Below are 12070 nucleotides of genomic sequence, written 5' to 3'. Positions count from 1 at the left end.
CCATTCAACTACCTTTCTCAGCAAGGTTTCCTTTTAAGGACACCTAAGAGCAGGAAAAAAACAAACAAACAAAAAAAAAACCCACTGAATTTATTTAATTATTTACTTATTTAGGTTTATGTATGAAATTCTCTGAGACACAGGGAAAATCAGCTTTTCTGTTATTATATTGCACCTGCAATAATCTGGGTAGTCAAAAACTATTACAATATGGGCAACATTTCCAAAATCAATGCAAATTGATACTGTTTAATTGTTTTCAGCTTGAAGAACAGATTTAAAAATTTACAATGAATGTATAAGGGAGTAGCTACTCCCAGTGTGAAACATACTTTAAGTATTTAAATTAAGGGAAAAGCTAAAATTAAAGACTAGAAAGTACAATAAACTGTCACTTATTTGCCCATTTTAACTATGTGGTTTGTACAAGACTAAATATATTAATGAACGCCCACTTTAATCTATCTTTCTCTCTGGCTCTCTCCCCAGAGCTTTACTAAACAAGATTTTATGGAATATTCTACAATTTAGCTTCTTACTCTTTGTGACTACCCTTACCAATGAATAGTACAGAAAAGCAATGTTTTACTACACTGCAGAGATCCCTTTTACTATTAAAATGTGGTAGGTGCTGAGATACTTAGGAAAAGTTATTCAAGTTAATATAATCACAAAACAAGACTCATTCTCTCCTTCATCAGAGAGCTAGGAGCAACTCTTTCCTTCAAAAGCAATGTGCCCTTTGAAATTGAGGTCTAAAATAAAGATGAATAAATAATTACAGAAGATTGTTTTCCCTAGAATTTATATAGCTTATTTTCTCTCCATAATCATTGTGTCCATCAGGGATTAAAAATCTGAAGGGTTGTCCAAGCTTCATTGTTCTGTCCTTAACTGATCTTTTCCATTTGTTTCATTTTTATGTTACTATTTTGTTTTTGTTTAATTAAATAATGCTAGCAGGTTCTGTTGGGGGAATGATTCATCAAAAGAACTATATTTACACTTTTTCACATATATGTATGAACAGAAATAGAAAATAAGTAATTAGATTGTATTAACATATGCACACATCTTGCAGGCATATAGTAGCAGGCTATGTTAGGAACCACTTGCTAAAAGAATTGTTTTAGGATGTTTTTTATTTTTTGTGACAGGGTCTTGCTCTGTTGCTCCAGCTGGAGTGCAGTGGTGCGATCTCTGCTCACTGCAGCCTTGACCTCCTGGGCTCAAGCAATTCTCCATCTCAGCTTCCCAAGTTGCTGGGACTACAGGCACATGCCACCATACCTGGCTAATTTTTGTGTTTTTTTGTAGCAATTTGGCTTTGCCAGGATGCCCAGGCTGGTCTCAAATTCTTGAGCTCAAGAAATCTTCCTGCCATGGCCTCCCAAAGTGCTGGGATTATGGGCATGAGCCTCTGTGCCTCACACTAAAAGAAAATTTTATATCACTTTGACAACGAAATTATAAATAGTGTCACAAGCTCCTAATTTCCTTATGGTTAATTAGTGCTAAATGGGTGATATAAGCAGTGAAATTTATACAATTTTTTCAGACTCCAAATGAATCCCCTGGTATACAAGTGTTTTAGAAATCAATTCATTAATTTCTTCTAGAATTTTGTATAATGGTCATCAACCCAATGAGTCAAGGCATGCGTCGTTAATAAAATTAATCTAGGAGATGATTTCACTAATATGAATAGAGATGAATGAATAGCCCAAAACCTCAGTGTACATGTCACCAATCTGTGTTAGTGTGGAATAATATGCATAATGGTAAATTCTTTTTAATCAGGAGACGATATTTGCAGCATATGTATCTTCTCAGGCAGAGTTTCAAACTTAGTTATTTAAAATGCTCCCCTGGTTATATATTTTTACATCTCAATAATCACCTTGTTCATTTTTATTTCTCTTCAATTCCTTTTTATTTTACTATAATAAAATGTAACACCATTTACTTTCCTCATTTGCATTTACAAATACAAAGTATGCAGAATTATAATTCTGAATTTTAAATGTTTTACCTTCAATTCCCCTTAAAGTGAGTTCACTTACTAAGCTGCCGAGTCATTGAGCTGATATTCAGATGCCCTTTCAAAGCAGGCCTGAATTCCCGGATCTCTCCACAGTCGTTTTATTACCTCAGCCAGTTGAGGCGTCATGCCACCATCTTCCAGGGAACTTGCCATTGCATAAAGTTGTCGTTGGTCCTCCTAGAACAGTGTTTTGGTAAGAATAAGAATGTATTATTTGGAATCACATATTCTGTTTTTCTAATAGAATATTTTAATGGGATGATTTTAATCTTATTCCTTTAGCTAATAATTCCCCCAAACATCTTTTCAAACTATATTGAGGTAAATAGAACTAAAGTTTCTCGTGGCTGAATGATGTCCCAAAGAGTTCTCCTTTGCAAAAACTATAAAATATTATGTGAAGCCATTAGCATATATATATATATTTTTTAAGACGGGGTTTCACCATGTGGGTCAGGCTGGTCTTGAACTCCCCACCTCAGGAGATCCACCTGCCTTGGCCTCCAAAGTGCTTGGATTACAGGTGTGAGCCACCGCGCCTGGCCGCCATTAGCATATTTTGGAATTTATCACTGACTTCTGAATATGATATCAAGAATGATAATAATACTTTGCCGTACTCATATTGAGTTTGTAGAAGGTCTACATGTTATACTAAGGTAAAAGAAAAATGGACCTTATCTAATCTGGTATTTTCTTTTTTTAATCATTTGCCATGAATTTTTCTTGAAAAATAAAAATAAAAATTAGAGTAGGCTGGACATGGTGGCCCATGCCTGTAATCCCAGCACTTTGGGAGGCTGAGGTGGGTGGGTCACTTAAATCCAGGAGTTTGAGACCAGCCTAGGCAACATGGCAAAATTCTTCTTTACTAAAAAATTCGTCAGGGATGATAGTGCATGTCTGTAGTCTCAGCTACTTGGGAGGCTAAGGTGGGAGAATTTCTTGATCCTGGGAGGCAGAGGTTGCAGTGAGCAGAAATTGCACCACTGCACTCCAGCCTAGGTGACAGAACCAGACCCTGTCTCCAAAAAAAAAAAAAAAAGTAAACATGGGAAATAAAATCATTATTCTAAAATTGTATTTTTTCAAAAACTTAGTACATAATAGTTTTTTGTCATCGGTACCTCTTCATAATCATATAAAGAAAGAATGGTGAACATTTGGGTCCACATAATATTTTGGAACATCCCTGTAGGTACTGTTGATTGCATGCCTTTGGAAAGAATCAGTAGGGCAGAAGTGATAATTTTTTACGCAAAGCAAGGAATTATGGTCTTAGTCCTGTTGGGATGAGATTTGGTGGTTACCAGGCAAGAAGGAAATAGAAGTTTATTGAGTAAATACTATAGTCTGCAATTTATTTAAACTAATAATCAAAACAGTTTTATGATAAATTTTTTTAAAGAGTTTGAGTTTGAGAGTAATTAAATTGACTGTGGTAATAGTCCAGGTAAATGGAGAAATCTGAGCTCGACCTTGTTGTCAGCTTTCGAATCCAATATCCTTTCAGCTCAGAATCCTCCTGGTGCATATTATTACAAAACTGCACATACAATATCTCACACAATCCTCACAACTGTGAGACAGACACTGTATTTTCTCCATTTTACATGTGAGGAATCTGAAACTCTCAGTTTTAGAAACCAGTAAACCAGAAAATACCATAAGCATCAGAAGAGGAGTGAAACACAAGCACATTTTGTGCCATGTCAGGCTGTTACTGTTACAGGAAAGGGGTCCCTCTCCAGATCCCAAGAGATGATTCTTGGATCTCACACAATGAAGAATTCAGGGCAAGTCCAGAGAGTAAAGTGAAAGCAAACTTATTCAGGAAGCAAAGGAGTAAAAGAATGGCTATTCCATATACAGAGCAGCCCTGAGGGCTGCTGGTTGCTCATTTTTATGGTTATTTCTTGATGTTATGCCAAACAGGGTGGATTATTCATGCCTCCCCTTGTTAGAGCATATAGGGCAACTTCCTGATGTTCATGGCCTTTGTAAACTGTCATGGTGCTGGTAGAAGTGTAACAGTGAGGATGAGCAGAGGTCATTCTCATGGCCATCTTGGTTTTGACAGGTTTGAGCCAGCTTCTTTACTGCAATCTGTTTATCAGCAAAGTTGTTACAGTCGGTACCTTGTGCTGACTTCCCATCTCACCCTGTAACTTAGAATGTCTTAACTCTCTGGGAATGCAGCCCAGTGGGTCTCAGCCTCATTTTTCTCAGCTCCTATTTAAGATGAAGTTGCTCTGGTTCAAATGCCTCTGACACTACGAATGAAATATGTTCAATAAGAACTTACTGCTTTTCTGATACAATTCAGCTTATTATTATTTGAATTGACTACAGTTTTTTATACTATTTTATCAAAAATTTCCTCTGTGTACAAAATAAGGGTATGTCACTAACTGTTAAAAGAGAGACACCGTTAAGGCAAAAAAAAAAAAAAAAAAAAAAAAAAAAACCTTATTCTGCCTTTCTTCACAATCAGATTTTATTGTTAAAAACTAAAATGATGAGATGATCACTGGCTCAAGTATTCAACGTGTAAACCAAAAACAAGATTCTAAGTCCCCCAAGCAACAGAATTCTAAGCCCCCAACCAATAGAAATCCCTCTTGGCCAAGGGAATTCCAAAGTAAACCTGAAAAGCTAGTTCAGGCCATGATGTTAAGGGTGGGGTCAAACATGCCTCATTATGTTCTCCTCCCTTTAGAATTCAGGTACAACTCACCAGCATTAACATTAACACAGAGATCTTAGGACTGATAAAAACAGACTATAGCAATAAGATTCCAATTTCAACCTGACTCCAGGATAGAGCAGGCGCTGAAATCATTTTACCCCCAAATATGTATTTTTTGACATATGTTGAAATGGCCCTGAAAAGCTGTCTTTTGTGTGGGAAATTCATATTGTGTAAAGAATCCCCTTCCCTTTTCAGGTCCTTTCCTGATCCTGGTGAGATTAGCTGAGAGTCTAGCACTTTTTAAAGGTGTTAATAGGAAATATTTGCCATCTATTGCCTCCAAGGATGCAATATGAGACTTTATCTACATAATAAGAACCTTGGTCTCCACAGCCTCTTATCTTAACCCAGAGACTCCTTTCTATTCATTCTAGGCCTTTGGACAATAACTTAACTCTTTCAACCGATTAGCAATCAGAAAATGTTTGAAAATGTTTGAATTTCAACAAAATGTTGAAAATGCATGACCGGAAGGTTCTGCTTCAAGTTGTCCTGGCTTTCTGGACCTTGCATGTATTGACTGATATCTTCCTGTAACTTTTGTCCCCATACAATGTATAAAATCAAGTAATAACTTAACTACCTTGGGCATATGTTCTCAGGACCTTCTGAGGCTGTGCCATGGGTCATGGTCCTCACACTTGGCTCAAAATAAATCTCTTCCAGTATTTTATGAAGTTTGGCTTTTTTTGTCAACAAATGGCCAAATCAAGGCTCCACCTGATTTTCTAGCATCGACACAGGATAGATTTTTAAAACCTCATTTCTCTACTAAATGGATGTGAAAGAGAACTGCAAGTCCAGCAAAATATGCTCTGGTCACTTTTGCTAGCATCATCCTATTTGTTCCATCCACTATGAAAGTGCTATTTAGAATGAATGATGCAATGAAACAACCACTACATGGTTTTATCCCTGAGGAGAAAAAGTTATACATCTTGTCAGCCTATCTTTATAAACCAAATAAATGTACTGTTTCATTTCTTTTAAAATATTCCATTTATCATTTAAATATACTTTTGTAGAGGTATCATAAATATAGTTTTACTTTAAACATTTAAATGTTACAAAGTCTTCCTTGACCACTTCAATCCTACTACCTCCCACAAAGGCAAATTATCCTATCTGGTAAGTTTTTGTTTCTCTAGACCTTTTACTTTTTAAATTTGTGCATGCATAGGTGGAGCCCATGGTGATGATTTTCAATCCAGGCTGCACATTATAAGCATATGGGGTACCCTTAAATATACTGATGGCAAAACTGTCACCCAAACAAAATGAATCAGAATCTCTGCATGTCAGGCCCTGCAAATAAAGATATTTTTTAAAAACTTCAGGGTAGGTGCAACTGTTCTGAGTTAAGAATCTGGCAATACACAGTTGTTATTTTTTTTTAACTACAAATAACACTTTATTGAACATAGTGTATTTCAGTTCTTGATGTTTTTCTGTGCTTATTAAAAAGCTCATGTAATTTCAAGAATTAAAATCTTTAAATTTTTAGAAGTAAAAAATTTTTTAAATTTAAAATTCTTTAATGTTTTTAAGAGATTGAGCCTACCCATCAAATGTTATATATTTAAAAAAATATATAACAACAAAATGTATAGATAATACGAAAAGTTATCACCAAAATGTATAGATAAAATGAAAAGTTATCTTCCTTATAGCAGCCTGATTGAACACTTAACTTCTACTATTTTATTGTCATATTTAAAGAACTCCAGTAAATTCTCACCAAACTCAAAACTGAAAATAAAACCCAAATCCCTTATCCCTTACTGTGACTCACAAAGCTCTACATGTTTTGACCCCCTCTTTCCCTGCCCCCTTTCTCTCCTGCCCCCAAGACTCAAGATGCATCAAACAATTTGCTGCTCCTTGAATTGACCAAGCCCCCATTTCAGCTCAAACGGGTTGTTCCCTCCATGTCCTTCCTGTGGTTTACTTCCTTTTTCACTCAAGTCTCTTCCCAGTATCACCTACTCAATAAAGCCTCTGATCACCCTTTCTGCCACATTTTTCAAACGTCACCCTGTGAATTAGAGTGAGATCCCTAAGAAGTTTTATTTCCCTTGAGGTATTTAGGAAAGCTTGGGAATTACAGTGGTCCTGGCATGGCTCATTCTCTCTCCTCTCTTTTTTTTAAAGAATATTTCTTTTATTTATTCATTTTTTATTTTACTTTAAGTTCTGGGATACATGTGCAGAATGTGCCAGTTTGTTACATAGGTATACATGTGCATTGGTTGTTTGCTGCACTTATCAGCCTGTAGTCATTCTCTTGAGATTGTGTAACTTTGGGACTACATTGTATAGAAAATAAAATATGTATTTTCCCTACAGATTACTCAAACCTTCATCATTAATATTAGGAATCCTAGGTGGTCTTAGAACTTTGCAGAACTCATTCTGAACTTCTGAACCCTAGAGTCATATTTCCAAAGATAATGAAAATAAATCAAAATGAAGGAAGGCTATTTAGTGTACCTAGTAATGGTGAGAAATGCTAAGTTAAAAATGCTACATTTTGTTGCTACTGGGTTTTCAGAATCTTTGAGTATTAATATTGGTTGAAAATTTCCAAGTTGTTATTGTATGCATATACACCAAACAGATTTGATCACAGAACTTTAATTGTAGAACATCTTGAGGAATCAGGGCTTTTTGGTTCATATTGTAGAGTTTACTTTGTAGGGTTCTGTGTCCAAGATGGTTACAACAGCACTCAAATCATGTAGTAAAAGTGTTACAACTTTCAGCATTCTTTTATGTCAGTTGAGTGGATTCTATATGCTCTAAAATAGGATATAATATTTAAAAGGACAAGTAGAAACTTACTAAATATCTTCATAATTTTTCCTTTCCTGTTTTTTAAGTTTAACCCTCTTTTCAAGTTCTATGCTTATGACATTATAAACCTATCAAATATTAAACCACAACCAATAAAAACAAGCCCCATTTAGCTGCTTCCCCTCTAACTACAGATCGCATCTCTCTCCTATCCCTTGGCTATGGGTCCTGAAAATATTGTCCTTAACTGTACTAATAGCCTATTCTCATTTCTCCACACACTCCACTGGAGTGTGGGTCCACCAGTCTTCTGAAACCTCTCTCACTGTATTCCCAATGGCTCCATATTTCTAAATCCAGTAGATTCTATTTCATAGTCTCCTTTCTTTACCTGTCAAGATCTTTCAATGTGGCTAGTTCCCTTTGGAACACTTCTCTTGAATTCTGTGATTTCATATACTTCTGATTTTCCTTTTACTCTTCTATCCTCTCCCCTGAAGTTTCCTTTTCCTAACAAATGAGCAGAATATATTGTTTGTTTGTTTGTTTTTAATACTTTTCCTTAGACTCCATTATCCCTGATACCCCTCTCTTCTTAACCTAAGGGCTTCACCTGTTCCATTCTACTTTCTTAGTATGAATTATATGCCATAGTGTAATGGCATGTCAGTAACACCTATATTTAGATCTCTAGACAAAGTATCCATTTTGGGCTTCAAATGCACATTTGTAATTGCTTACATATGTATATATCCCATAGAACTTACAAATGCATTTCTAAAACCAAATTAATTAGTTCTTTCCATCCTCATTTAATGTTGGTGTTCCTCTTCTTAGTAATTCTTTCTATAAGCAAGGATCGAGCTCCACGTTTAGCTGCACCGTCCTTTTGAAATCGCATATTATTTGTAGTTATTTGTTAAACATCTAGCTCTCCTTTCCTGATGACAATATTATTCCATCTCAGTGACTGCTGAGCTCTCTCTACAATCCCAGAATCCAACTGAATGTCTACCACATAAATAATAGTTTCATAAAAAATAATTATTTTCAAATGAATTTGGATGTGTATATTTTAATACATAAATTTTAATGATCGTATATTCAAATAAGTATTGAGAAATAAAAATACCTAATGTTTACTGGAAACATATTCTATTATTCTATAATACTCTATATTATAGTGGATTTCTTTCTTTCTTTCTTTTTCTTTTTTTTTTTTTTTTGGAGATGGAGTCTCACTGTGTTGCCCAGGCTGGAGTGCAATGGTGCGATCTCAGTTTACTGCAAACTCCAACTCCCGGGTTCAAGCGATTCTCCTGCCACAGCCTCCTGAGTAGCTGGGATTATAGGCAAGCATCACTATGCCTGGCTAATTTTTGTATTTTTAGTAGACATGGGGTTTCACCATGTTGATCAGTCTGGTCTCAAACTCCTGACCTCATGATCCATCTAACTCGGTCCCCCAAAGTGCTGGGATTACAGGTGTGAGCCACTGTGCCCAGCCTATAGTGTATTTCTTATGTTTTTGCTTCCATCTTTAAAGGTCATGGTAACTCAAGGAGGAAAGCCATAATATCCTGTGGAAGCAGACACTAAAGTTTAGAGAGGGTAACTTGTCCAAACTTACAGATCCAATTACTAATAAAGCTCATGTAATTTTTCTATCAGAACTTTCTCTCTTTGGCAATCTGTATGATCATGTGGAAATGGTTATGTAAAAGGTTATGCACTTGTATAAATAAATAGAGAGCTAATCAGAACTCCAAAAGTCACATGTTAGTAGTGGTTAGCAATCAATCTGTTAAATAAACAATTTTAAACAGGTAGAGAGTATATTAATCTCAAAATCAAATACTAGAATGCAGTTGAAACTGATCGAGTTTATATCACTTGAAATCCAAATAGGAACTATGTTGTCTCTGACAACTATGATGTTCTGATCGTTGAGGACATAGTTACTCCTGAGAAGTTATGACAGTGGCTAAGTGCTGCTAACGTTGCTCTATTTATACCATTCAATGTACAGTTTGAATAAACTGTACTTTTATTTTCTAATTAGCATGATGGCAGCAATGTGTACAGTGTATTATTTTCATTTCCCTATATGTCAAATAATTAAGACTTTTACTAATAAATCTCATGGTTTGTTTTTTTTTTTCCCCAAGACAGGGTCTTGCTCTGTTGCACAGGCTGGAGTACAGTGGCACCATTACAGTTCACTGCAACCTTGACCTCCCAGGCTCAAGGTAGCCTCACACCTCAGCCTCCCAAGTAGCTGGGACTACAGATATATGCCACCATGCCTAGCTAATTTTTTCTTCTTCTTCTTCTTTTGGTAGACACAGGGTTAGTTATATTGTTCAGACTGGTCTGAAACTCCTGGACTCAAGTGATCCTCTTGCCTCAGCCTCCCAAAGTGTTGAGATTATAGGCATGAGCCACCACATCCAGTCACTTCTCAGGTCTATAGTGATTAGGGTATCACAGTTTTACAAACTCTGGGCCATATGAAGGACACAGTATATTTAAATACGTAGCAATAGGCAAGGTTGTGATTTCCAACTTGTCTGATACAAATGCACGGAATATCATATTGTATCTATAAATTTAAACATCATTAAGGCATTCTCAAAGGAATTCAGAAGGTATATCTATTTTAGTACTATTATTGCCTAAGAGAAAAAAGTAAAATAAGTATTTGTAATCATTAAATCCTTTAATAGTGAAAAGCCACCATCATGGAATCCAGAAGTGGATTTTTGCCATAAACTCTAGCTACTTAATGTAAACCAACTAATCTTCTTTGAGCCTTTTTTTTTTTTTAAATTAAGGTGGTTATACTTGTTGTTTCTTAAGAGCCCATTTAAAATCCTAGGTTCTTAGGAAAAGCCAAGGTCAGATCCATAATTGAACTACACTTAAATAAGAACATTGTCACTAAGTCACAGAGATAAAGAATAAAAGGATCTTGGAGTTCAGCTCCTCCAAATTCCCTTTTACACATGAGAGGGAAACTGTAGCCAGAGAAATAGGTTGGAGCAGACTGGGGAGAAAGCTAGAAATGGGAATCAGTAAAATACCTGACTCCCTGCTTTATAAACTATCTGCCAGAAGGGCATACTTAGCATTTCCTTGTTCTTTGAAGAAAAGTGACAGGAGAAAAGGGGGATTTACCCCTTCCTTTAACGTTAAGAGCATGGAAAAGGCTTTGTTGTTTTCATCGTAATGATTTCCAGTGGTCATTTACAAGGTCCAGTGGCCATTTACCAGGTCCACTAAACTGAGTGAGGGAGTTCAAATGACTCCTCTTCCTTTATCCTTACTGTGCTTTTGCTCTCTATTTTTATTGTTCCTATAGCAAGGTTTCCAGGAATTACTTTGGTAGGAATTCAACTGGCATCCTTTGGAGGTAACCAAATGCCCAGCTGTTCCTGGAGGAGACATATGGAAATGAGTGAGTTCTTCTTGTAGATTCTACTCAGTTACTCTTTTTTTGGGTGGGGTCAATTTGGATAATACTGTCAGTTTTATTTGCCAAGTAATTCTATATGTTTGGATATAAACTTTCAAAATAAGTGGATTTCAAATATATTTTAATGTAAAAACTTATATAGCAAAATATAAAGTAGGGAGAAAATAAAATTATTTTGTTTCTACCTTACAAACAGAATTATGAGTACTTTGAATATACTTAATATACAAGCATTTGCTTACTTCTACAATTTGAATTCACTTTTTAAAAAAGCTTAGTGTTATAAAATAAACATTTCCCTGTTGCCACAGACTTGTAATCATCATCAAACATTAATCATAATTGTTGTGTTATTATTAAGCAACAACTAGTCTCTTTGAAATGACTCATAACTAAAAAAATTAATCTAGAGATATGGCAAATTGTGTTTATCCCATAACCCTTTTGTATTTAGCAAGCGCAAGCAATACTTTTATTTGTTATAGTGTATTATTTGATATTAAGTTTAATCCTCAGGAAAGCGACTAATGTTGAATAATATATTATTCAGTAAAAAAGTTTCACTTCAAGGAAAATGAGAAATCTTACATTAAATGGAATTAATGCTTCAAAATTCATATTTCATATTTTAAAATTTTGGATATAGATTAATACTATGAACTTATCAAGTCCTATTATTTTATGGCCCAACCTCTATTGTGGGACTTACAGTGGTTATTATTTGCATACTTACTGCACTTCTGGGATTTACATAATCAATCCCAAGGGTAGTCATGGCTTTCACAATAGCTAGGATGGATTGCAATGTGTTGCTGTAAATTACTGCTTTGAACTCCATGCATTCTTGCTCACTGTAACCATTCTTATGGATGATCCTATAATTTAAACATGAAAAGTTTTGTGAGTTGAATAATTGCTTGTAACACTAAAGCACATCAAAATAAATTGCTTGAGTAAAATTATAGTATATATCATTAAAAAGGAATTTTGACCATATGCATATGCT

General features: G+C 35.3%; 1 protein-coding gene across 1 annotated transcript in view; it reads right to left on the bottom strand.

Annotated features, from left to right (window-relative positions):
- GNAT3 (G protein subunit alpha transducin 3) overlaps positions 1-12070 on the bottom strand; it is a 56693-nt gene that overhangs the window by 19692 nt on the left and 24931 nt on the right. Inside the window, exons 3-4 of the mRNA XM_002751660.7 lie at positions 11798-11939; positions 2064-2221 (exon numbers count right to left, since the gene is read on the bottom strand). Coding sequence (XP_002751706.1) covers positions 2064-2221; positions 11798-11939 — 300 coding nt within the window. The remainder of the gene's footprint in view (positions 1-2063; positions 2222-11797; positions 11940-12070) is intronic.

Source organism: Callithrix jacchus, chromosome 11, assembly GCF_049354715.1.
Source record: "Callithrix jacchus isolate 240 chromosome 11, calJac240_pri, whole genome shotgun sequence".
NCBI lineage: Eukaryota > Metazoa > Chordata > Mammalia > Primates > Cebidae > Callithrix > Callithrix jacchus.
Note: the sequence above shows the minus strand (reverse complement) of the source record. Positions and strands in the feature narration are given on the sequence as shown.